Raw genomic sequence first — 27,260 nt, forward strand, 5'->3', positions numbered from 1 at the left:
TGATCACTATGACACCCACTGACCACCAGGGGGCAGACGCTCAATGCAGGAGCTGCCCTCTGGTGGTCAGTTGCTCCCACATGGGGGAGCCCTGCTCAGCCACAAGCCAGGCTGATGGCTGCCAGTACAGCAGTGGTGGTGGGCGCCTCTCCTGCCTTCTGAGCAGCGCTAAGGATGTCTGACTGCAGCTTAGGTCTGCTCCCCACTGGCAAGTGGAACATTCCCCGAGGGCTGCCGGGCTGCCAGAGGGATGTCTGATTGCCATCTTAGGCCCACCCCCCCAGGGAGCAGGCCTAAGCCAGCAAGTGGTCATCCCCCAAGGGGTCCCAGACTGCGAGAGGGCACAGGCTGGGCTGAGGGATCCCCCCCCATCAAGTGCACAAATTTTTGTGCACCGGGCCTCTAGTATATATATAAAAACCATGATAAAGAACATGTTTCTGAAAAGCTTGTATAAATCAAATTTTAACAAACCAACAATACTTTATGTAAAAAATATAAAATTATTCTACAGTAAATATTTTTTAATTCAAAAATTTCTAGAGCATTTCCATAATCTTACCCAGAAAGTTCTACTGAATAGTACTGCAGAGGAAAGAATGGATGAAAGAGGGAAAACCTTGGGAATAATGGGAAACAAAGATGGCATGCAAAGGACAAAATGGCTAGAGTGATGTTTCTATTTTTCCCTAGCACTTCAACCTCACCTTGCCCACAGTCACACTCCATCCCTCAGGAGAGGGCCAGAAAAAATGACAAACTGGATTAACCCCCTAGAGGTAGCTTCTAATCCCAAAGAAACCTGGTTAACCCAAATGCATTTACACTCATGTTGTAAGGCATCCTAGTGTTTCTCAACTATTTTAAACTTACACATATGTATGAGAAAAGAAAGCATCAAAGAGAAAATATTACAAAGATCAACAGTGCTTCATAGCCTCCAGCGGCGATTAAACCCTTATTCTCCATACTCCTTTGCAAGGGCAAAGAAGTCTTACTTGGAGACACTAGAGAAGAGTGGCCCGCACTCCTACCATAAATGGGTATGCTGCCATGCAGTACATAATCCACCTCACTTTAGAGCACTTACAGAGTAAGCCCACACTTAAGTGATGCATGCAAACACACAGTATTTCCCTGGCTCTCCTCACCCCCACAAATCTCCAGGTATAGGGATTTCTTTTTTTTACCATTTTCTTGTGCAGACTGAGCTGCAAACGACTGCCCTTTATTTCCTATGTATTTAAAGTAGGTGCACCTTTATTGCTACAGAATTGCTAACACCTTATTTATTGAGCACTGGATAAGAGTTTTGTCCACAAGAACATTTTCTAGATAACTAAAACTTAAATAAGCATCAAATCTGTTATGTTGGCTATTTTGAATAGAAATCTTCCTAAAATGAATTGCATATTTCCTAGTCTTATTATCAGAATACAGAAGCACAATCTCTTTTTCAAGGTTTTATCACCACAATCACCTTATTATCTGATGGTTCCATAATACTCTTAGGGGCTACATAGCTAGAATATTCCCAAACAGCTCTAATTTTGTAATTTATTATTTTTTCTGCCTTTTATTTGTTGCCTTGCACAATAGCTTTTTTCCTACTACAGGCTTAGAAAACTAAACAAGCCTCCATCAGAACTCCTGCCCTGAAAAAAAGCACATGTGCTAAATTTTGGCCTTACTCTGGATAAGGTTCTAGGTGCTTAGCCTGGTTAACTTTTAGATAAGAGAAGTCTTAACAGTGGATGATGAAAATTCATGATGATGAAAGAGCAAATGACTTCTTTTTAAAAAAATTATATGCTCATTAAAGAAAATGTAGAAAACTCAGAAAAGGTGAAAAAAGAAAAAGGAGTCCCATTCACTAAACATAATCATGATTACTCCCAATCTTTTTCTGAAAAATGAGTTTGCTTACCTGCTCAATCACAGTTTTCAACCACCACTGGGGACCCATCAATGTTATAGCTGCAATAATTTTGGCATGCAGGACTCCAAGTGCCCAGTCCTAGGTTAATAAAAAAACATTTAACATATTTTTGCTGTTCTTATTAGCAGTAAACCTAACACAGAGGCTATATAATTTTCTTAATTATTTCATTTCAAAACAGAAGTCCTGCAGGATGAGTAAGAGTTTTACAGAAAAAAAAAAAAAAAAGAGTTTTACAGAAGGCTAACATATGCTGGAAAATATAGGAATTCTTTTCCTCAATGACTCAAGTATAACATTCCTATCAAAATCATTCTTGTATCTTTCAGAAATCTACTTTATTTTCCCAAGAGAAGTAGGGAAGGTATAACATTAATGGAGATTTCAAGGAGCAAATAAATAAAATAGTGCCATGATTTTATTTCATCAAACCATTCTTAGGCTGTTTTATTGGCTTTAACTGAGCTGATTATGTCAACATGTGGAGCCATGTTTGGCCTAGAGAAACCACCCAAAGGCTCCCAGACAGCTTCTAGCTTGGTGCCTTCACAGCTCTGCTGAAGTATTACTAGAACCTCCGCTGCCACCCCAGGATCCTCTCCCCGTGGGAGATGCCTCATTGAGGAGGTCCACAGTTCACTGAGATTCAAGCTCTTTCAAGACCCACTGCTTTTCAGTGTTTTCCCACAGCAGAAGACACCACACTAGTTCCTCTGCTGCCTTCCTCAGTCTCCCACCAATCAGCAGCCACTTGATGCAGGAAAGACAAGGAGCTTACAGTCAAGAATGAAAAAAAAGCAAGTTGTTCTGTTTTCAAAGTTCAGGGTTTTAATATTAAGGACAACATGCTGCACATGTCTGTGTACAACTTGGGTTTTTCCCTTATTCAAAAACGTATCTGAGCCCTGGCGGATAGCTCAGTTGGTTAGAGCATCATCCTGACACATCAAGGTTGTAGGTTTGACCCAGTCAGGGCACAAATACAAATCAACCAATTAATACATAAATCAATCTCTCTCTCTCTCTCTCTCTCTCTCTCTCTCTCTCTCCCTTCCTCCCCCTCTTTCTAAACTCAATACATAATAAAAAAAAATTAAAATTTTTCAAAAGACATCTGTGAGATACCTATATCAAAACAGATGGGTCTACGTCTTCTTTTTTAAAAAAATATTTTTAATGATTTCAGAAAGGAAGGAAGAGGGAGACAGATGGGACATCAGTGATGAGAATCACTGATTGGCTGCCTCTGGCACATCCCACACTGGGGATCAAGCCTGAAACCCAGGCATGTGCCCTGACTGGGAATCAAACCCGTGACCTCCTGGTTCCTAGGATGACGCTCAACCACTGAGCCACGCCAGCCGGCTTTACTTCACTATTTTAACTGCTACAATGAATTCCAAACTAAAAATTTACTACATTTTATTTAGTCACTCTATTAATGGACATCTGGGTTGCTTCTATTTTTTTTTTGACATTATAAAAATGATATAGCAGAAAAAGCCTTGTTCTTGCCTCCTTCTACACTCACATGTGTAAATGTTTCTTTGCAGCAGATTCTGAAGAGGGAAACTGCTAGGTCACAATATATAATCATTCTTGAAATTGGATACTTTCAAATAATTCTCCAAGGCAACGATGCTGGGTACTGTCAAGATCACGAGAACACACATGTAACTGAACAAGTTGCATTTACTACTCACTGAGGTGAGGGAGAACACAGAATGGGGAACTGGAAATGCTTAATAACAGCGTGTTAGGAAGGGCCTGATACAGGATTTCAGCTTATATGAGTTGATGTGGGAAGGATTTAAGGAAGCAGGGCCTTGCTCTGTGGCAGATGTTATTAGAAAGCAGAGGATCTATAATTGGGTATCTTAATAAATCAGACTGAGAAACAGGCTGAGGATAAAACTGTATTGGTAATGAAGCAGCAGGCAGTCAATGATGTTTGCTGGGACTGGGGATATTGGTTATTTTTGTGGTTAGGACAATATTCATGTTTTACCTGTGTTCAGACATGATTACAGCAGGGTCTTGTTTTGTCTTGATCCATCATGGTCCTTATGTAATGCTGACATTCTGTAAATTGTTGATGCCTAACAGAACACCAAGTCCTAGCTCATAATGCCAGGCCGGCTCCTGGATATTGACCTGCCTTATTATTTTCAATGCTGCATCTTGTGTAACACTAGTAGGCACATACTATCTGTTAAGGAGTCTTTCTAAACAAATCCTTAAAATCACTTAAAAATTAAGGATTTATCTCATGACAAATCTGTATAGAAATATCATGTACAAAAGACACACACTTACCTGCCATGGGTAAAAAAGGGGAGTCTGATCCAAGGGAACCCTCAGGGGGGCAACAATAACCAGCTCAAACAGGAGTCCTAGAAGGAGTGGGACAACTCCAGCCAGCAGCACCGCAACTATCAAAGTCTTCATTATCTATTAGGAAAGCAAAAGGCTATGTCATTAATGAAAGTCTTTCTGACTTTTAGCCAAGCTCTTCATTCCATCTAAAAGTTTTTCTTCTTTGCCCTTATGTCTAACAGAATGAATACAGTGCCTTAAACTTACACATACTGTATGCTACATATTTAAATGAGATTTGTATAACTATAAGCTCAAGCTATAATGAAAACATTATATTACTATGCTTTGTTGCTACAAAATTATAGAAATTTCATTTCTATCACATACTAGAGGCCTGGTGCACAAATTTGTGCACCAGTGGGTTCCTTCGGCCTGGCCTGCAGGATCGGGCCAAAACCAGCTTTCTGGCATCCCTGAGGGGTCCCAGATTACAAGAGGGTGCAAGCCAGGCCAAAGGATGCTACCAGTGCACGATCTGGGTCGGGGAGGGACCGTGGGAGGGCTCCAGGGCGTATCCAGCTCATCTCACTCAGTCCTGATTGGCCAGACCCCAGCAGCAAGCTAACCTACCCGTCGGAGCATCTGCCCACTGGTGGTCAGTGCATGTCATAGAAACTGGTTGACTGATCGACTGTTTGAACCCTGGCGGTCAGTGCACATCATAGCAAGCAGCTGAGCGGCCTTAGCATATCATTAGCATATTATGCTTTAATTGGTTGAACAGACGACCGGACACTTAACATATTAGGCTTTTATTATATAGGAGGATATTAACTAGGTGGCTGTGCTGTTTTTCCTCAATCTCATTTTTTTTTTAAATCTCATTCTTAGTAGTAGGCTTTTGTTTGTCCAAGAAAAACTACTGATTGCCCCAGGCCTCTGATCCAATGGTAACCCACCCACAAGCTGACCTATGACTCCTGAGGTAGATTGGTATAGGAAAAGGGCTCGGCATAGTCCTAATTAAGGTAATTAATCAAGCAGATCAAAGTGGCTCCATCTGGAACAGTGTGGTCCAACAGAACTTACTATAATAGTATAATAGAAATGTCCTATGTCTGTATTGTCCAGTACGGTAGCCATTAGCCACATGGCTACTATATTAGACAACATAGCTCTAGAATTTGGACAAAGTGGCAAAATGAAAAAAAAAAGTATACACAAAGAGAAAAGAAGAGATAGGATGAAAGAGCCACTATGAAACCCTGACAAAGGAATCAGTCTTTAAAAAGTGGCATTGATGTCTGATGACCTCCCTTTTCTTAAGACAGCCTCTGTGAGTACAGTGATAATATGGTGTGCTTGAAGACGCAGTACTTGCTCCTTTAAATGGCATATTAATGATTTAAAGGAATATCAAATGAAAACTAGAATTAGGTGGTTTTTATATTTTACTAGTAAATATAGTTAAGTGTCTCATTATCTAATGGATTAAATAGCAATTAAATCCCTTCACTCATAATATATAATGAATCTCTTATTCTTTTCTTTCAACATTAATATTCAATGGGTATTAAACTTTCACTGAAACCAAAATATAAATCAGATCAAAACAAGAGTTGGTTATACAAATGAAAAGGCATAAGCAGTTACCTAAACATATTATACCAGTCATGGCCAACATTACAATCAATAAATTGCCATACTTGGACCATTATCTTACATTGACATTTTCCCCCATCTTTGTGGCAATTAAGTTCTTTATTGAGAGGAAAAATTTCCATTATTTCCTACATTCTCACATTGGCCAAGACATTCTTGAATTAGCCATATATTGTGTAAAGGAAATGAATTTATCTGAAAAACTGACTCGATCCTGAAGTCAAGACTTTACATATTCAAATAGATCAAAAAAATCAAATTTTAGAAAAAAATACGATTAAAGAAAATTTCTACTTAGATTTATTTTAAATTCTACAGAATACCTTTTTCCTTAAAAAATAATCAATCTCCAAATTAAACTTTCTAATTCTATTATTTACTCAAGAGCCTTACTGGATCACTTAATAACATGATTTTCTTTTACCTCTCAAATACATTTGGCTGTGGTTCTTAGAATGAACTAGAAAGCTACTATCTTAAAAGGACTATTCCTTTTAATTCAAAAAATAACTCTCTTGATGCTATCAGGATAATGAAGAAACAAAGGTGAAAAGAAATTTTTAAAATAACTGAAAAATATCCATTATTCCTATTAGGTCAGTCTTTATTAGAAAAACCTACCATAAGGGACCATTCTTTAACCTTCTGGAAGATCACTCTTCGTCCTTGGGGCATCCAGGCCACCAGCACGGTCACTGCCCTTATGGTCAGCCAGCAAACATAGAGACCACAAGCAGCTGTGTAAAGCTCATGGATTTTGGCAGACCCTGTCCAAAACGACATTAACCAGCGGCCGGCAAATACTGAAAATAGAAAGGCTGATAAATAAGACATTGGCTACAAAAAGAGAACTACCATCTTAATGTTAATGGTATTTTATTGGTATTTTCAATCATTTTAAGTAATTAGTCAAAAGATAATACGTTTTGTTTTATTACTGTCTTCATTAAAAGCAAACAAACAAAACAAAAAACCTCACATCTGAAGAACACAATGATCTGATTAAAACACAACCAAAACACAGCTAATCACGGAGACAACCTTTCCTGTGACATGCATTCTGACTTGCCATGCCAATTACTTGTGCTTTCGGGACTGAAAAAGCTTAAGGGGGTTGTTGTTTTCACTGTTTTTATCACAAAATGAAATCATTATGCATATAAGACAAAAGTTAGAGAATTTATTTTCTATTACTTGTGCTGTCAATACTTTTAATATTTAGAAGCATTACAAATAATTTAGAACAATTTTATTTCAAATGACTGTCTAGACAGAAAACTAAGTTTATTTTAATAAGTGGGCACAATAACATTTGAAACATAATAACCAAAGAATGTCATCTTAATTTTCTTGGGAAAAATTAGGATCTAAATATACTGGGAACTTAGGAAACAGATTTGAAAGTTGTATTAGGCACCAGTCGCCAACCTTTCGGACTTCACGGACCACCGGTTGGCGACCGCTGGTCTAAGGAATAGCCTCAGATACAGTTATAAATAAATTCTACAATGTACTCACAAAATAAACCTAACTCTCAAGCAAGATCATTTATTTAGTAACATTCTTTACATTGTTACTTCTTAATAAGGCTAGAGAGAACAGCAAGACCAAAATTTACAATGCATTTTTCTATAAACTGATTTCTCCTTAATGTAAAACTATCGGTTATTTTTGAATTCTAAAAGGAGCTATTGGTTGTCCTGAGCAATTTCCATGTACTAACATTAATCCTTCTTACAATCCCTCAACATAGCTACTATTTCCATTTTGAAGACTAAGGAACTAGGCTCAGCAATAGAAGCTTGCCCAATCAAGCTCACATAAGGGTAGAGGCTGAATTTGAACTCATGTCTACATCTCTTGACCACTGAAACCACAGTTTCCAATCAAACTAAACCAGCTCAACTGTCAAGTCTTACAGGACACAATGCTGATAAACACACTTCTTTGCAGCCTTACAAATGGCCTGGGTGAAAGATTTCATTTTTAAAGACAAATACCTGTAAATATTACATACCATGAACACATTTGCTTGTTAATTTAAAGATATAATAATCATTGATAATTCTATAAAAATGTCTATATATATTTCTAATACAGGGTTTTTTTCATTTTGATTTTTTAAAATGTAAAGGCCACTTTCTATTCCATGCTTCATAAACTCCTAAGCAAGTGTTTTTGAGAGGACAGGGTTAGGTTTTAGGTTGTAGTTACCATCAATTAAATTGCAGCTACAGAAAAGTAATCTATGGGGGAAATAGCATCCTCACCACCTTAAATGTGTACTGTGACACTAAGCATTTCTACAATTAAACAAAACTGCATTCTTTCCACTAGATGACGGGACTGGATTAACAGGGAAATATTTTGTTAACAATCTTTAATGAATTAAAAGTACTTTTATTGCCAAATTCAAGTACTAAAACTAGGTTTCCCTCGTGTTAAATTTTTCTTAATATCCCTGATAAAAAATGTAAAAATGAAGCATAAAAATGATAAATGTAAATCTGTTCAAAGTTCAAAAACTAAGTTTTCTCAGCAATATGTTTACATTACACCCAATAATTAGTTAAACTTTATCATTTTAACAGCTGTGATGAGTAGTGAGCTTAAAGAGCAAAGTTCTAAAGGTGGAAAATTATTATGCAGAAACAGTAAAAAAAGAAAAATCTCGCCCTAAACAGTTTGGCTCAGTGGATAGAGCGTCAGCCTGTGGGTTTGATTCCAGTCAAGAGCAGGTACACAGGTTTCAGGCTCCTTCCTGGCCAGGGCCCTAGTCGGGCTCATGCAAGAGGCAATCAATTCATGTGTTTCTCTCACATCAATATTTCTGTCTTTCCCTCTCTCATCTCTCTCTAGAAATCAATGGAAAATATCCTTGGGTGAGGATTAAAAAATAAATACATAAAAAGAAAATGGCCCTAACCGGTTTGGCTCAGTAGAAAGAACATCAGCCTGCGGACTGAAAGGTCCCAGGTTCAATTCCAGTCAAGGGCATGTACCTTGGTTGCGGGCACATCCCCAGTAGGGGGTGTGCAGGAGGCAGCTGATCGATGTTTCTCTCTCATGGAGGTTTCTAACTCTCTATTACTCTCCCTTCCTCTCTGTAAAAAGTCAATAAAATATAATTTTTAAAAAAAAGAAAAGGAAAAATCTTTATTTTTACCAGTTTAAGGTAAATCACAATTCCTACAGATGAGAGAGAGAGAGAGCGTGTGTGTGTGTGTGTGTGTGTGTGTGTGTGTGTAAGTAAAATTTCCTAGTTGCTCCTTCATGGCCTTAGCACTCATGGGAAAACTCAAGTACTTACTAACACAAATTTGATTTACAAAATTATATTGAGTTAGTGTTATAATCAAGATACTAACTCAGCACACATGTATACGCTTTACAAGAGCTCAACATTAACTTCCACTTAATGATTATTTAAGTGGCTAACACAATATCAGTACAATCTGGAATTTTCTGGTTCTCTATAAACACTAACTTGGAGGGTGGGGGCAGCAAGTGTTCCTGCCACTTTGTCACTAGATTTGGGGCCCCACCCCATTTACCCTTGACTTCCAGAGAAGATGACAAACTATTTATATGCATCCACAGCTTCTTATAAGATTAAGAAATTTTGTTTAACTGAAATTTAAAGTTGAGTATTTGTGAATAGCAGACGATAAAAAAGTTAACAGTCTGGCTTCATAAAGGTCTCTATCAAGAGCATGCAGTGGACTGAAAAGATAACTACATAATGAGAGTAAACGTAATTAACATCAAAAGTCTTGAAAAAAATGACTTAAGTCACACAGCTGATTTTTTGAAAACCCACAGTAATAAGACAAAGTCCATGAAAACCGAGTGGCTACAAGTACTTGACCTCCAAAAATGAATCACAAATTATATCCTGACTTTGTACCACTGTGCTCCAATACAAAGGAGTCTGATAAGATGGAGAACCCTAAATAGATCAATATCCCATATTCAATCAGAAATGAAGGGAAAACTATTTCAATTTTATATCTGATGAATGGTCACATCTCAGCAAGATATACCCTTTTAAAACATAGCACCTTTTCAAGTGGACAAATAAAATTAGTAGAGAGCAAGGATAAGTTCATACCTGGAAGAGTAAGGCAGATGAGGCTGGCAATCAGTAAGGTTATGCACATGAAGACAATCAACAAAAATATCTGCAAGGCAAAACATGAAAGTGCATAAATGGTTCATATGAGCTACATGCATTTTATGACACCCTTCAAAGAATCAACACAATTCCTCCAATAAAAAGAAGTGGTCTGAATTGGTATTTCCAGGGTTCCTCCCGTTTAACATAAAGAAAATTTTAATTTTAAATAACATTATCTATAATTTCAGCCAAAAGGAAAATAAATGTCCATTTTCACATAATCAGCTATATCAGCAAGTAACAGGTAAATATATTTTTTTATCAGAGAGCATAAAAAATATAATCAGCTTAAATCTTCCCTCACAATTAACTAAAATTCAAAATAATCACTTTTTAAAAATCAAATTCTCAAAAACAACTATTTATGAAGGGAAAGCTTCTAACAGTACTGTGCTGCCCAACAAAGGAGCCACTGGCACCTGTAGCCACTGAGCACCTAACATGGCGTCAATGTGCACGAGTAATGGAATTTTAAATTATATTTACTGTGTGTGTGTGTTGCCTACAAAAAAAAAGTATTTTTTTTCTTTTTTTCAGCTTTATGGTGGTATAATGGACAAATAAAATTGTAATATATTCCCCAGCCGGCATTGCTCAATGGTTGAGCACTGACCTATGAACCAGGAGGTCCCAGTTCAATTCCCGGTCAGGGCACATGCCAAATCGCAGCCTCCATCCCCAGTGCGGGGTGTGCAGGAGGCAGCCAATCAATGATTCCCTCTCATTATTGATGTCTCTCCCTCCCCAACCCCCACATCTCTGAAATCAATAAAAACGTATTTTATTAAGAAATTATAATATATTTAAAGTGTACCATATGATTTGATACATTACATTGTGAGGGAATTTCCATCGTTGAGATAATTAACATAACTATCATCCCACATTTTTACAAACTGTATTCACTTTCAATTAAATTTAAATGTAAATAGCTATGTGCAGCTACTGGCTCCTGTACTGAGACGATAAAGATGGCACATGACTCCCTGGTCAGAAAGGTAATGACTGCTGCTTGCTTTCTACCAGACTGGGCACAAGCCTTCCCCAGCCCAGCAGGCAGAGCTCAGGTGGGAAGACTGAAACACACAGGTAAGAACACTCCCAAGAGGACACTGTGAGGCTTAGTCAGCTTTCACTGCTTGAGAAACTCATTAATATATCTCTCTGATCTAGGCCAGAAAGTACTTTTTGTCATTCCAAGAGCCTCATCTCTCCCAGCTTCATCCCCTCAATCTCTCCAGGCTTCCCTTCATCTCTCTTTGGGCTTCCCTTCATCTCTCTGGGCTTCCATTCATCTCTCATCACTTGCCTACATACACCCCATCTTCTCGATACATATAATTTCCTGGAGTTTCAAACCTATCAAGCCTCACCTGCCTCTTGTCCTGACACCTGCCCAGAATGCCCTTCCTCCTTTCCATCTTTCACTGTGCCTGACCTCCTAGCTTTGAAGACTTAGTTCAGGCATCACTTCAACAAAGATTCCTGAACACCTTCCCAGAAAGTTCTTTGTGAAAGTACTTCTATTCCTGGTCACTCCAACAAGGAGTGACCAATCATGTAACATGCTACTAATATAGCAAGTGAGATTAGGACCAAGACCCTGACCATAGGATTTAACAACATTGGTAACCCTTGTCAAGGACACTTTTGGTGATTTTGGGGAAATATCTCACTCAGACCAAATGTCTCTTCCTTAACTAATCTGGTCTTCAGTTTCATCAAATGTAAACTCAGGCCTTTAAGTATATGGGCTAGAATTAAATGGGAGAAAAATATTAAACTACCCATTTTAGTTCCTGATACATAGTTGAAATGTATCAATAATGTTAATTTCTTATTTGCTCTAGAGCCTTTTACTTAATTACTTTCAAACAGCATGAAGCAAGAGCACATGGAATCCCAATTCTATACCCATCTCTAAAATTTGATAAACTTACCTGACATTAACATGTTACATAATGAATGGACTAAAGCATGAGTTCTTATCAGGACACTGTAAGACATGTTTACACAGATAACTACATGCTAATATCAACAATAACAGCACCAAAATTTCTCAATAGAAATTTGAAAAAACCTTGACTTTTGGTTAAGTCTGTAGAGTACCTACCCTGAGTGGAAAATTTAAAGGCCGGCGATAAGGCTGAAAGCCAACAGGCCCTCCCTGCTGGAGTATGGCTTGGTGGGCTGCATGCAGGCCTTCACCCACCACAGGAATAGCGTTGTTATTTCGAGCATGCTGGTTATTGTTAACTTGTTGGTTTGCACTGTTCTCATTTTCTTCCTGGTCTCCCAATAAATAGGAATGAAGATCCCTATTGAAAAATTACATCAGTATCAATTCTCACTTCAGGATCAGAGTAAATAGCAGACACGAGATTTACTTTCTTAATACTAATTATTATCTAGGGTAGAAAATGTACAAGCAGAATCTGTACACAGTACTATCACCTCAATTTGGTCTAAATGTTGGTGCCCACTTTAAATTAAACCTTTCCAAATTTCATGTTAATTAGTATACAGAATATCCCATAAATTAAATTTATTTTGTTTTCTTCAGCCAGTATCTGAGAAGAAATCAGTAACTGGAAAATAACAAAAGTACAATACACAAGATACTCTATGTGAACATCTTAAGGAAAAGAACAACTTCTTTTCCTCTCTATAGATGGCTGTCTGTGCCATGACATGTATTCTCAACTAAAACCTCTAATCCAGATTATTTAAGGCAAAAATGAGTTAGGAGGAGGAGGCTCAGGGCAAAGCACAGGGCAGTTAGAAAAAGATAAATGATCACATATAGCCAAATACATATGCCACATTAAGGTATCAACAGAATGCCATATATTTTCTGGGGGGAAAAAATGGTTTCAATCACAAAGATTCAACTTTTAAATAAGTACATAACATATAAAGCTTTAACAAAATAAATGCAACAAGGCTGACTAAATAAATGACCAAAAACCTAAATCTGAGAAGAGCTCATATCAGGTTAAGACTTTTAAAATAAGGGTATGCTGATTTGTTTTTAACGCACTAAAAAAAATCTTTTTTACCCTGTGTATTAAATGAACCTGGGCCAGCAGCAAACTTCTGTAAGAGGGTAAGAATATGCATACATGCTCCATAAAATCATGCACAATGATTTAAATTTTTTTCTCATTAAAAAATTTCAGAAGTATTATATATACCTGCAGATATCACTAAATTATCTCTTTTTAAAACTAATTTTTCCTGAGTGAGACATAAACGTACTTTTTAAGAAAGGTCATTAATCGATATATAATATGCCTACGAGTCATCTGCCTGTACTTACAGCAAGTATCCAGCAGTAACGGTCCATGCTCGCACAAGCCCCTTCAGCCACTGCCGTGTGTGTCCCTGTTCAAGTAACGCTGGCAAGACAACCTGAAGCAGAAGCAGCTCGAGGGACAGTTCACTCACCGGAGCATCACTAAGGTAATTACAAAGAGCCATAATCATAATGTGAGCTCTATTTTCCATTATAACTATATCATATTAAACATTTAAAGAGATGACAGTAGAACTCCTTAAAGAGTTGAATGAACCCACTCTAGTCTTTATTGCCTCTCCTCCATTCTTTCTCGAGGCCAGCAAGGCTTCCCCTCAAACTCCACAAAACTTCCTTACAAATGCTACCAATGACCTTCGTGTGGTTAAATCTGATGGTGAGGTCTTAGTCCTCACCTCACATGCTGTATTAGTTGCAGATTATATGACTGATCACTCATTTCTCAACACAACATTTTTTACAATATGTTTTTATTGATTTTTTTTTTTTTTGAGAGAGAGAGGGGAAAGGAGAGGAAGAGAGAAAAACACTGATGTGAGAGAGAAACATTGATCAGCTGCCTCCTGCATGCCCCCTACTGAGGACTGAGTATGCATCCCAGGCACAAGCCCTGACTTCAGTATCACATGCCCTGACCTTAGTACTGAATGGGTGCATAGGACTAGCTCAACCAACTGAGCCATACCAGCCAGGGCTGAACACACCTTCTTGAATGCCTTGGCTCCCCTACATCATCCCGACCAGGATATTGTCATGTAGATTATAGAGGAAGGGAGGAGGGGTGTTAAGAATCCTATTAATAAAAACCTAATATGCTTTGTCCAACCATTCGTTCGACTTTCAACCAGTCACTATAACACACACTGACCACCACAGACAGACGCTCCAACCGGTAGGTTAGCTTGTCAGTGGGGTCTGGCTGATCGGGACTGGGGCAGACACACCCTGGAGCCCTCCCTCAGAGTCCCCCCGATTGGCCCAATCAGGACTGGGGAGACAGGCCAGACATGCGCTGGAGCCAATCTCCCGCGGTCCCTCCACAGCCTCTAAAATATTTCCTCTAATTAATTTCCTTTCATTGGGCATGAATTCATGCACCGGGCCTCTAGTGGATTATTAATGGAGAACAGGAGGAAGGTCTAAACTAAAGTAGTAAGTGGTAAATGGAGTTGAATAGATAAGATCTTAAAGAATTAGAAATGACAAGATTTAAAGGGTAATTAAAAGCAAAACTGAGAAAGAAATAATTTGCCAGGCAGATTTCTGCTTTAGGTGACTGAAGGGGTAATGTAAACAATGTAGGAGGAATGAAAGACTAGGTTCAGTTTACAAATTGAAGATTTTCCATCTATAAGCTTTACATCCTATTTTTAATCCATAATTAAATGTGCAACTATGGCTACATTCCTTATGAAGTGCGTTTCATACAAAGATAATGCTACTAACCCACTCTCCTTAGATATAGCAAACATTTAAATGCTGAACAAAAGCAAACTCCATGTGCAGAAAAATGGCTCTTTGTAATTACCTTAGTAATGCTCCGGTAAGAAATATATGTTTTAAATGTATGTATTCTTAATATCAAATCCCCAACAGAGCTAAATTAGAAAAGCTTCTCAATTTCAAAAACTTACCTGTAGAGCATGACATTGTATGGCAGAAAATTAGGCAGCAGACTCTTAATTATACGTATAGGAAGCCAAAGCATCAGAAGGACAATGGAGCCAAAGACAATCTGCAGTAAGAAAAAGGGCATGACACCATTTAAAACCACTCCCGTGAGACACAGGCTGACTTCTAAACATATTCAACCAATATGCAGCCAAAGTCTATACCACCCAGGGCCCAAAGTGTTCTCATTCAACACACTATACTTAGATCATTCTGTATAAAGAATGCATTCCTGAGATGGCTATTCCTCTTCTCTCTCTAGGACACAAGGGCTCAAACAGGAGCCACAAAGGATAATCACTGCATGGTATGTAAGGAGAGCTGGAACCTGACAACGAAGGATTGGAATAATAAATCACCTGTAATCATTATAAGACATGACCCATATTAATGGCTACAAAAGTTTCCAAAGAGCACATTATTACTATTAGAATTTTATTTTAGAAAAATTTAGATTTAACTAGGTAATTTTCTCTTCTAGGTGGGGAAGAAACTATGAGATCCTCTGTTAAGAGTTTAATTTAGAAGCTATAAACAAGTCTCCACTGATTTAATGCAAATTAGTTGTAATTTAGAAACTCATAATTTAGCATTCAACTATACTGCTAAAGTAATAGAAGGCTTTTTTTTTTAGTAGACATGTTATTTACTTTGTCAAAGTAACCAATAAAACTCCTACTTAACAACTAAGTTCCACAGGCTTAAACGTAAGTTACTCAATCTACTATACTAGTACCCCTGACCAAAAATCTAAAGGGCAGTACAATTTACTTCAAAAACAATATAAAGGTATACTTACCACTGACAAAATAAATCTTCGGAGATGCCTATAAATGGGCAAATGGATCATTTCTTGTACTGGATTAAAATCTGGATCGTTCAAATTCCTTAGAAACCACAAGACACCAGGTCGAAGTACCTGCAAATATATTTTAAATGCTATAAATACTTACTAATGTCTTCAGGGCTCTGCATATGAGCTAAAACATTAACAGAAAAGTAAGTTTGTGAAAAAAAGGGGCCCCCGAAAATTCATATATGGCTTTCCTGGGAAAATAAGTTCCTAAATCAGAATCTTTATGAAAACTATCCTGTGACTGATATCTTTTGATGCTTTTAATCAATTAATGATAAACAAATGTATTAATGGACAGTTTGTCATATCTAGATCTCTTAAATGAGAAATATTGTTTTGAAAATTGTTGGCCCTGGTTAAGTAAGTAGCTCAGTTGGTTAGAACATCTCCCCAATACACCAAGTTTCAGGTTCAATTCTCGGTCAGGGCACATACAAGAATCAACCAATGAATGCATAAATAAGTGGAACAATAAATTGATGTTTCTCTCTATCCCTCTCTCAAATCAAATTTTTAAAAAAATGAAAATTGTCACTATATTGTATCATCTGGTGAAAGAATTAGGTTGTGCCCTAACCGGTTTGGCTCAGTGGATAGAGCATCGGCCTGTGGACAGAAGGGTCCCAGGTTCGATTCTGGTCAAGGGCATGTACCTTTGTTGCGGGCACATCCCCAGTAGCGGGTGTGCAGGAGGCAGCTGATCAATGTTTCCCTCTCATCGATGTTTCTAACTCTCTATCCCTCTCCCTTCCTCTCTGTAAAAAATCAATAAAATATAGTTTTTTTTAAAAAAAGAATTAGGTTGTAATTTATAAATGTCCTAAGTAGAAGATCTAATTTCAGTCTTACCCTTCCTGAGAAGAATTTATTGAACTTAACACACTGTATGCGGGAAACGTGTTTATACGTTTTACGTATTTATACGTTCTACCAGTGTAGTAGAGCGCGGGACACGTATTAATACGTTTTTATAGACTAGCGGTAGAATGCGGGTAACGTATAAATACGTAAACTAAAGTTATTGTAATTTTACTGAACGTTGCCATTTGTGCAAAAATTAGCAAAAATGGCCCGCGCCACCTGTTAGCGCACGATAAAAACTACCCGCAAACAATGTGTTAACACTATATGACTCAGGAGAACATGTTGGCCTCCAATCCTCTCCCTAACTCCTCAAAACACTCAAACAGCAAAGTACAAGAATAGCATTAAGCCTCTGTGCTTTTGAATTCCATTAACACTGAATTAGTTGGCCTGGTCCTTCAGTGGTGCACATCTCCATCACCGGACTAAGCTGACTTGTTCAACGATTGTATTCCTTCCCAGGACGCAAAATCAAGGAGAATGGGGATCATGTCTTTGTTTCTCACTTATTAATACACCAGCAAATAGCAAACTAACACAGAGTGACTATGCAGTAATACTGGGGGAAAGGATGCAGTGGCAAGTACATGTATCAGTTTTATACTTCCTATTGCACCAGAATGATGGAGCATGAGATGTATACTAATCAAATACTGACCCCACTGCCATTGTCTTCAAATTGTAAAGACTGTATTCCAAAAATAGGATTAGTAAGGTACCCATTTGGCAAGTGAACTGGAATAATAAAGGACTCTCACTCTAATTCTACAATTAAGGTGCCTACTTCAAGACCATTTTACCTATTTAATCCTGCAAGACCATAACCTTTAGGTATTTCCAGCATTACATTTCCTTGAATGAAGTCCAAGATAGGCACAGATCATATAAAAGTCCAAGGATTTGTATTAGAGGATGGCTACATGTAAAATAAGTGCTCTTATTTAATTTTTTTCCCCTCAGTCTACTTACCTTTCAAACTCAAAACTAATTATAGACAGAAATACTAAAACGTCAATTCTTAAAGCAAATGACTGAAAACAGTCTAAAGCAATTACTATCAGTTTCTTCCTTTTATATTAAAATAGAGAAAATTATTTAGTTAGGAAATCATAATAACCTTTGAGGCACAACTGTGGTTAAACAAAAGTCCTTTTCATGGATATATAGCATCAGCACCTCCCTGTAGACCTTACCTCTCTCAGTAAAAGAATGAAGGAAGCAAAGTAGAACACGTATACCATTCCCACTAGCCAGTGCAGAAACATGGTAGTGCCTGGAGCTGATTGAAAGCTCAGTTCTCTATCTTTCAGAGTAGCATCAAACATTTCCTAAATCAAAAGAGAACAGGTAAGTAAGAGTTGCACCTACATTTGCCAAATTAGTATCTCCATCTTCTAGGAAGAGAATAAAAATCACTATGCATATAGGTTATGATGTTCCAGGACTACAGTTCTCTTAATACCATTTCATGGTGTCATAGAAATATAAATGATACAAGGTTAAATACTATTTCAAAGATGTATGACACTTCAAATTTTTAAATATAAGCAGCAAGAGTAATAAATCAATTAGTAAGTAAAAAGAACCATTTTAGGTTAACATAAAACCTTTTCTTGGTTTTAGATCTGCATTCATGACAAATTTTAATAGAAAAGTATGAGAGAAAATGTTATCTCAGAATCAAAGGTAGCTTTTCCACATATAAAATATTTTTGAAAAGTAAAAAACTGATTATCACCGACAGCCATTAAAGATTGTAATAAACACCCGGCTGGTATGGCTCAGTGTTTGACCCATGAACCAGGAGGTCATGGTTCGATTCCCAGTGGTCAGGGCATGCGCCCAAGTTGCAAGCTCAATCCCCAGTAGGCAGTGTGCAGGAGGCAGCCAATCAATGATGTTCCTCGCTCATCGATGTTTCTATCTTTCTATCCCTATCCCTTCCTCTCTCTAAAAATTAAAAAATATAAATATTTTAAGAAGAGATTATAATAATAAAAAATGAGCATTTTAGTTAAAACAAATGGTTAGGGTTGAACTTATGAAATGGGAGTAACAAAGACCATCTTCTCAGATTGCTTTTTTTATCCACATAATGTCTTGGCATTATTGTAAAATTTAGAAGAGTAAAGCCACTAAGAAAATTCTTGCCCTAACCAGTTTGGCTCAGTGGATAGAGCATCGGCCTGCGGACTGAAAGGTCGCAGGTTCGATTCCGGTCAAGGGCATGTACCTTGGTTGTGGGCACATCCCCAGTAGGAGGTGAGCAGGAGGCAGCTGATCGATGTTTCTCTCTCATCGATTCTAACTCTCTATCCCTCTCCCTTCCTCTCTGTAAAAAATCAATAAAATATTTTTAAAAAAAATTCTTCACTGATTAGAAAGGTTCCAATCAAAATACTCTGACATCAGAAATCTGCATGAAGTCTCAACAAAAAAATCAGGAAAAATTAGCAACATTAAGACTCCACACTGATATATTCTCAGAAAAAAAAGCAAATTATTATCAAATACTGACTTTCCTTTAAAAGAAACCTATTCTAAAGATGTCTTTTCTGAAGCCTTTAAATTATTAGGTTGTATGATAATGAATAATCAACTCACCAGGGAACAGATATCCAGCCACCAGCCACAAATGAGAGGGAATACTCCAATTTCTACCACCACTAGCAAAGAGACCTTAAGCAAAAATAAATGTCATCAATATCACCCAAACAGGGAGAAATCATTTCCACTTTTAACTTATAAGAAGAATTACCTTAACAACAATATAGCAGACTCCCAGCAAACGACGAGACCTATGAAATTTAACAAGAGTTGCCAAGCCCTGTAGCATCTAGTCAAGGAAAAACTGAGCATTTCAAGGTGCAATAAAACTCATAATAATTTAGGCAACACTTAATATTATTTGGCAGACGAATTTATTTCACATTTTGTCTGCCCTTATCCTCAATACAAATGCCTATAACTTTTACTAAGAGGACAAGGGGAGAGAAATAGCTTTGTCAGTAACAGGAACATCTCTTTGGTATGAATATATTAAACACCCAAGTTGGTTCATTAAAGGATACATGACAAACTATCAGTGTTATTGCTAAAAGTATATACCCAACTATGGTTGTGATTAGGCCTTCAAAATGAGATGCTTGGACCTAGAAATAAGAAAAAAATAAATAAACTTTAATTGTACCACATGGCCTCCACCCCAGTTTAACAGTGTATTAAACAATTGAAACAGACTCTACGTGAACTGGAAATAGGCAATTTACAACTAGAAAACCATAAAATCTCCTTTGGATGACATCTTTAAACCAGATTCTCCCACTGAATGTTATATACTATGAAAGGATGAGGAAAAAAAATTGGAGTAACTTTATTCCAGCAGACAAAATAAAATAGAGTGAATTAAATTTTACAAAAATAAGGAAAAAGTTGTAATGCAATAGTCTGCACTCTACTCCATTCTGAAGTAGACTTGCTAAATGCTGAGCACAAGCTGTCCACCTGTCCAGTGCATCCCAGCCACCTCATTTCCTACCACTAGAAGTGACTGCTCTCCAAATCTGTCTCATTCTCAACATATAGAACAAGAGTTTTAAATAATGACAAATATTGCCCATTATTTTTATTGCTGAGCTCCAGATAGCAAGCGGTGATAGTTTGGAAAGTCAAAATTTATCAAAGAATTTATCCTAACTTTTCAAGTTCTTGCATTCAACTACTGAAAATTTGGAGAGCTGTATCAAATATTGAAACACATCTCTACTGATGAACAAAATAGATCCACAGATATAGAAGCATGGCACAGACTGACAAATCTCAGAGGGAAGGCGGGTGGTGGTGGGGAGATTAACCAAAGAACTTATATGTATATATGCATAACCCATGGACATAGATAATAGTGAGGTGAAGGCCTAGAGGAAGAGGGGTAGCCATGGGGGAGGAATGGAAAGGGTTAAGGGGGGAAGGGGAAGGGACATCTGTAATACTTTCAACAATAAAAATAAACTTAAAACAACAACAAGCAAACACATCTCTTTGGCCTTTCAAAACCCTTCAAAATGTGCTCTCAGGATTCACATACACAAACTGAACAGAGTATCCAGATCTGTCAGCTCTTCCTTAAAAAACTAAATCTTTCTGCCCCCCAAAACAGTAGCTGTCCATCCAAATGTATCTGTCCTCCGACAACGATAAAATGTCAAAATTAAAGCAAATTCTTTAAAAAACTCTACAGCACACCATTCCAAGATCGATTAACCATTTTTTAATCGATTGACATATTGCTACTTTTCTAAATGCACCAGGGGGTATCTGGTGAAAAGGAAGAAAAGAGTACAAGGTTCATAAAAATGAATCATAAATCAGCCTGCAAAACATTTTCCCATAGTATGCCACTGGCCCACCCAACAGGAGGGAACACAGTGCATCATGGGATTTCAAAGCATATCTTCTTAGCTGGCAAGATAACCTACTACATCTTACACTACTCACTATCAGTTTTTAAAGAAAAGAACAAGCTGGTGTTGGATAACTATTATTTTTTATAAGGCAGATTGAGAAATGAAGTAACTCTACAACATTATTAATTACTCAACAAATATCAAATTTGGGGGGGGGGGAGGTCAATAAAAGTAAGTTTGCAAAAGTATTATACTCACATGTTCTTCAAATCCCAAACCAACAAGGGAGAAATGACCAATGTGGTAAGGGCAAAATGCTAAAAGGGAAGAAAAAACTCAATGAAAACGTCAAAATTAAAACAATGAGCACTCCTAGTACCATCTCCCAATGAAAGGAACCAGGGATTTTTAAAGTAATGGAACATACCAGAACTGAGGCCAAAAATGTATTTCTTGGGACATTCTCTGTAACCAGACAACAACAAAGTAATCAAGGTCTAATGGACTAATGGCAAAAGGACCTGAGAACCATTGTGAAGAGGGTCTCATGGGCCAATGAAAAGATATGAGTACCACCTTGGCAGGTTTGACTCAGTGCATAGAGCGTCAGCCTGCAGACCTAAAAGTCCTGGGTTCGATTCTAGGCAAGGGCACGTACCTCGGCTGCAGGCTCCTCCCTGGCCCAGGCCCAGGCCCAGGGGCTGCGTGCAGGAGGCAACCAATTGATGTGTTTCTCTCACATCTATATTTCTGTCTTTCCCTCTCTCTTCCACTCTCTCTTAAATCAATGGGAAAATATCCTTGAGTGATGATTAAAAATAAATTAATAATAAATTTTGACCTCCAAAATTGTACAGATTAAATTTCTAATAAAAGGGAAGATATGAGCATCAAAAAGAATAATGACCCAAACTGGTGGAAACACACTGAATATATACAAATCCATGAGTTCATTATACTAAAAAAGTGGTAGGCCAAAATCAAAAACAAAAGGAAAAAAAGCAACATCATAGAAAACACTTTTATCACCAATGGAAATAGTGGACTCATCAATTCCTTACCCCGACAACCAATAAAGGAAAAGACCTGCACATCTGTCCTGCCGCTTCTGAACAAACAAGTTCAGGTTAACTAAATAGCTAGCTGGTAAGTTCTTCTTTACAGAAAATCCAGTCAATAAATGTAAAAAATGACAATTTGAAAAGAATCATTTTGTAATGACAAATTATTTCAGGCAAGTATCATCAAGGGATAATGAAATCATTAGGTGAAATGCTGATGAAATGCTAGATATTTGTATGATACTAAAATACCACCCCCTCAAGATGCTATCATCTGAACCAATTGAAAAGGTGGAGAACCAGACATCATCCATTTTCAGATATGTTGTACTAGAGGCCCGGTGCATGAAATTCATGTGGGGGGGGTGGCGGGGGGAACGTTGTCCCTCAGCCCAGCCTGCCCCCTCTCCAATCTGGGAAACCTTAAGAAATGTCTGACTGCCCCGTTTAGGCCCGATCCCACTGGGCAGTTGGACATCCCTCTCACAATCCGGGACTGCTGGCTCCCAACCACTCACCTGCCTGCCAGCCTGATCACCCCCTAACCACTCCCCTGCCAGCCTGATCGATGCCTAACTGCTCCCCTGCCAGCCCGATTGCCCTTAACTACCCTAACCTGCTGGCCTGATCCCCCCCCAACTGCCCTCCCCTGCTGGCCTGGTCCCTCCATCTGTCCTCCCCTGCTGGCCTGATCGCACACAACTGCCCTCCCCTGCTGGCCATCTTGTGTCCACATGGGGGCAGCCATCTTGTGTGTTGGAGTGATGGTCAATTTGCATATTACCATTTAATTATATAGGATTATATAGGATTACTAGGCAAAAACACAACCAGTGAAGGATTTGTCCCAAACACATTGAACCTGAATCTAATCAGGCCTTTGGAGACAAAGAAACAAAGTAGCAGACATTATCAGGGAGCATGAGGCACTCATAGGACAGCTGATCCAAGTCTCTTCAACAAATCAATGGCAAAAAAAGGGATTGAGCGGAAGAATATTCTAGATCAAAAGGATTAATAACCAAAAGTAATGTCTAGACCTTATCTGAATCCTCAAACAAACCAACTATAAAATGGCATTTAAGGACTAACAATCTAGAAACTTATTTTTTCTACTAATTTTTTTTTAAATTTTTTATTACAAAGGGTATTACATATGTGTCCATTTCCCCCCACCTCCCCCCCCCACCCTAGACAGGACTAACAATCTAGAAACTTTTAATATGTTGGATTACTAAGAAATATTAAGTACTGGTGATTCTCTAAGGCAGTGATGGCGAACCTACGACACGCGTGTCAGAAGTGACATGCAAACTCATTTTTTTGTTGATTTTTCTTTGTTAAATGGCATTTAAATATATGAAATAAATATCAAAAATATAAGTCTTTCTTTTACTATGGTTGCAAATATCAAAAAATTTCTACATGTGACACAGTACCAGAGTTAAGTTAGGGTTTTTCAAAATGCTGACACGCCGCGCTCAAAAGGTTTGCCATCACTGCTCTAAGGTGTGATAATGACATTATAGTTAAATAAGAAAATATTCTTAAGTATTTCATAAAAAGAATTTTAAAATGTTTTTATTAATTTTTAGAGAGAGAAGGGAAAGGGATAGAAACGTTGGTGAGAAAGAAAAATCAATGTCGATTGGCTGCCTTCTCATGAACATATTTTTATTAATTTCAGACAGGATGGGAGAGGGGGAGAGAGAAACATCAATGATGAGAGAGAATCATCAACTTCACACCCCCTACTAGGGAGTGAGCCTGCAACCCAGGCATGTGCCCTTGAGCAGAATTGAACCTGGGACTTTTTAGTCCGCAAGCTGACATTCTGTTCCCTGAGCTAAACCAGCTAGGGCCAGAGTGACCATTCTTACAGTCTCTTTTCTTCAAGCTTTTCTTGCCATATTAGTAAAATTTTAACTTGTTCTTAATAATAAAATGTAATTATCTTTTACTTATGTTAAAAAAAATGAACAGCATAGATTAGAGAAGGGGGAAGGGAACTCAATCATTAACACAAAAGTTAGAGTGAATCTATAGGAATCTGGCCACCAAACAGTTTTGATCAAGTATTCTATGGGTAGAAATGTATTTACTGGTCTAAGATCTATTTAGAATTTATTTGCAAAGTAGACATGTGCATTATTTTACTAATATTATATCTGTTATAAAGCACAAGAAATTGTTAAATAATAAGAAAAAATACATATAAAGAATTTGTTCTAATTTGTTCTCACACTCAACTCTGACTCAAGAAGGTCCCTGACAAAGGCAAACTCTCAGGTTTCAACTCTATTTGTATATGTAAATACTAACCTGAGCATTAATTGTAATAATCAATTTCTATCCTATTCTAAAGCAACTACTAGACAGGTATCCTGAAATTAAGGTCAGTTTCTCAGGATCACTCCACTCTACTAAAGACAGCCGTGCTGTAAGGTTATATTTCTGCAAATTACATGATGACAAGAGTCAAAAAATGCCAGAGGAAAATTGTAGTAGGAAAAAAAAGTGTGTGCTTAATCCCAATGACAACTGTGTTCATCTAAAAGGAAAAGTGTATTCCTAAAAAGAAGAAAATTTATTTCATTTCAAGAGATCCTAAGTATGTTATGTAAGTGTACTAAGACAAATTTTTTTCATATAAACTTAAATAAGCTTAGGAGATTGGATTAGAAAAATATTTACTTAGATGCTATTTCCTTTATATAAATAAGATTTCTTATTTCTCTAATTCAGGTTTAAAGATGACTTGTTTCTTCAAACATTAACTTAGCATTAAGTTTTTCTTACAAGAGCAAAGACTAAATACTAGAGATCATTTTCTCTCAAATAAAACTTGATATCCCAAGAAACTAAAAACACCAATCAGAAAGGATATATGCACTCCTATGTTCATAGCAGCACAATTTACAATAGCTAAGATTTGAAAACAGCCTAAGTGACCATCAGCAGATGAGTGGATTAAAAAACTGTGGTACACAATGGAATACCACACTGCTATAAAAAGGAAGGAACTCCTACCATTTGCAACAGCATGATGGAACTGGAGAGCATTATGCTAAGTGAAGGCATGAGCAGAGGTGGGGTGGGGCAAGGGGGGGGATAAGGACACATAGGTAATACCTTAACTATAAAGAAAATTTAAAAATAAATAATTTTTTTTAAAAAAAGAACTTGGTCAAGATCAAAACAGTTTCACATTCTGGTGGAAGCACACTGAATATAAACAAATCCATGAGTTCATTATACTCAAAAAGTGAATATAATTTTACATATAAAAAAAATAAACGCAGAATAATCTGCAGGCATATTTTTTACCCTCATATGCAAGGGGAAACAACAAAAAATGAGCTTCCTGTTAATTTGTGCCATCTTTTTAAGCAAGATATTTGTTTCAAAAAGTTACCAATAATTTTATTTCTTTACTGATAATACTCAGAAATTAATTTTGTCTCATCCTCAATTTACATATCCAGTGTCTTTTTTATTGATTTTTTTCAAGAGAAGAAAATAGAGGGAGAGAAACATCAATGTGAGAGCCAAACATCGATCATTGATCAGCTGCCTCCTGCACACCCCCTACTGGGGATTGGGCCCACAACCTGGGCATGTGCCCTGACCAGGAATCAAACCGGTGACCTTTTGATGTACAAGATGACATCCAACCAACTGAGCCACATTGGCCAGGGCCATGTTCAGTGTCTTTTTGACCACATGGCTTCTTTCCTATTGAAGAGAACTGCTTTCTAGGTCACAAAGTGGTCCACAACACAAAGGAAATAACTTGGAATTCAATGTAACCCTCCCTCCTCAGTAGAACTAAAGGGTAACTCACATGCATTAAAGGAAGGAATTTCTCAAAGATCACTCCTACGGAGAGATCTGTACTCTAAGGCAGCAGTTGCCAACCTTTCGGACCTCACGGACCACCAGAGGTCCAATGACCACCAGTTGGCAACCGCTGCTCTAAGGTCTCTCTACAAGACACAAATCATAGCCCAGCCCAGCAATAACCTGATTTTATCAAACTCTACTTTCTCTCCCTTGAGAGATGCAGGAATTGAATTCTAAGGTCTTGGTTTACTTGATTCAATTTACCTTATCTTTCCCAAAGCAGAAAATTTGTCAATTGCACCTCCTCAGCCCTGCCTTCCTTTCTCTAATTACACCCAATAGGAGGGATTTGTCTGTGTTGCCACAGAACCCTCACAGCTGTAGTTGTGATAGTGTCTTGAAAGTGATTTTGCGTTTACCAGAATCTGGTTCTAAGGGGAATTCACATTTGGGGAAGGGTCACTGTCTTCCCTCAAGCCTACATCCATCTCCGGTGACAACTCCCAAGCAGGGTCTCTGATAAAGCCTTGACAGATGGCAATAAGATCTTCTGCCATAGGGAAGCGCACGCAGATAATTAGCAAAAAGTTAATTCCAGAGGTAGAATATTGTATATTCTAAAGTCAGTCTACTAGTAAAATTAACTTCTACAAAGAGACAGAAATGCCCAACTGAAGCAGAGATAGTAGGCAACTCCAGGTTATTGAAGTCACTATTGCTTAGGAAAGAAGGTATCTTCACAGGATTCCTATACCGATTACTATCTAAAACTATTTTATATATTCCTGGAGAAACCAAGATTGCGGCATAGGTAAACATTGGAGAGTGCTGCCTCGCACAACCACTTCAAAAATACAACTAAAAGACAGAACGGACATCACCCAGAACCACAGGAAGGCTGGCTGAGGGGAAATTCTACAACTAGAAGGAAAGAGAAAAGCATACCGAGACTCAGAGGAGGTGCGGTGCGGAAGTAAAATACAAAGGTGCGGAGGTGCACTCGGAGCGGGCTGGCGGCTGAGGGTGCAGTTGTCTTTTGCAATCGGGAGGGAGGCTCTGACTCCAGTTCCGGGCCAGACTCTAAGGACCCAGACTCATACGAGAGAAGGGGACTGTCAGGCAGCAGATGGAACTCAAGGGCAGGTTTCT

General features: G+C 37.9%; 1 protein-coding gene across 1 annotated transcript in view; it reads right to left on the bottom strand.

Moving 5' to 3' along the window:
- The window catches only part of MARCH6 (membrane associated ring-CH-type finger 6), a 54,386-nt gene that overhangs the window by 8,388 nt on the left and 18,738 nt on the right, over positions 1-27,260 (bottom strand). Inside the window, exons 11-23 of the mRNA XM_015567636.1 lie at positions 21,466-21,524; positions 19,876-19,956; positions 19,563-19,631; positions 19,409-19,483; positions 17,998-18,132; positions 15,884-16,003; positions 15,048-15,148; positions 13,417-13,554; positions 12,211-12,415; positions 10,032-10,101; positions 6,542-6,723; positions 4,256-4,390; positions 1,928-2,017 (exon numbers count right to left, since the gene is read on the bottom strand). Of these exons, the coding sequence (XP_015423122.1) occupies positions 1,928-2,017; positions 4,256-4,390; positions 6,542-6,723; positions 10,032-10,101; positions 12,211-12,415; positions 13,417-13,554; positions 15,048-15,148; positions 15,884-16,003; positions 17,998-18,132; positions 19,409-19,483; positions 19,563-19,631; positions 19,876-19,956; positions 21,466-21,524 (1,460 nt within the window). The remainder of the gene's footprint in view (positions 1-1,927; positions 2,018-4,255; positions 4,391-6,541; positions 6,724-10,031; positions 10,102-12,210; positions 12,416-13,416; positions 13,555-15,047; positions 15,149-15,883; positions 16,004-17,997; positions 18,133-19,408; positions 19,484-19,562; positions 19,632-19,875; positions 19,957-21,465; positions 21,525-27,260) is intronic.

Source organism: Myotis davidii, unplaced genomic scaffold (genome assembly GCF_000327345.1).
Source record: "Myotis davidii unplaced genomic scaffold, ASM32734v1 scaffold143, whole genome shotgun sequence".
Lineage (NCBI taxonomy): Eukaryota > Metazoa > Chordata > Mammalia > Chiroptera > Vespertilionidae > Myotis > Myotis davidii.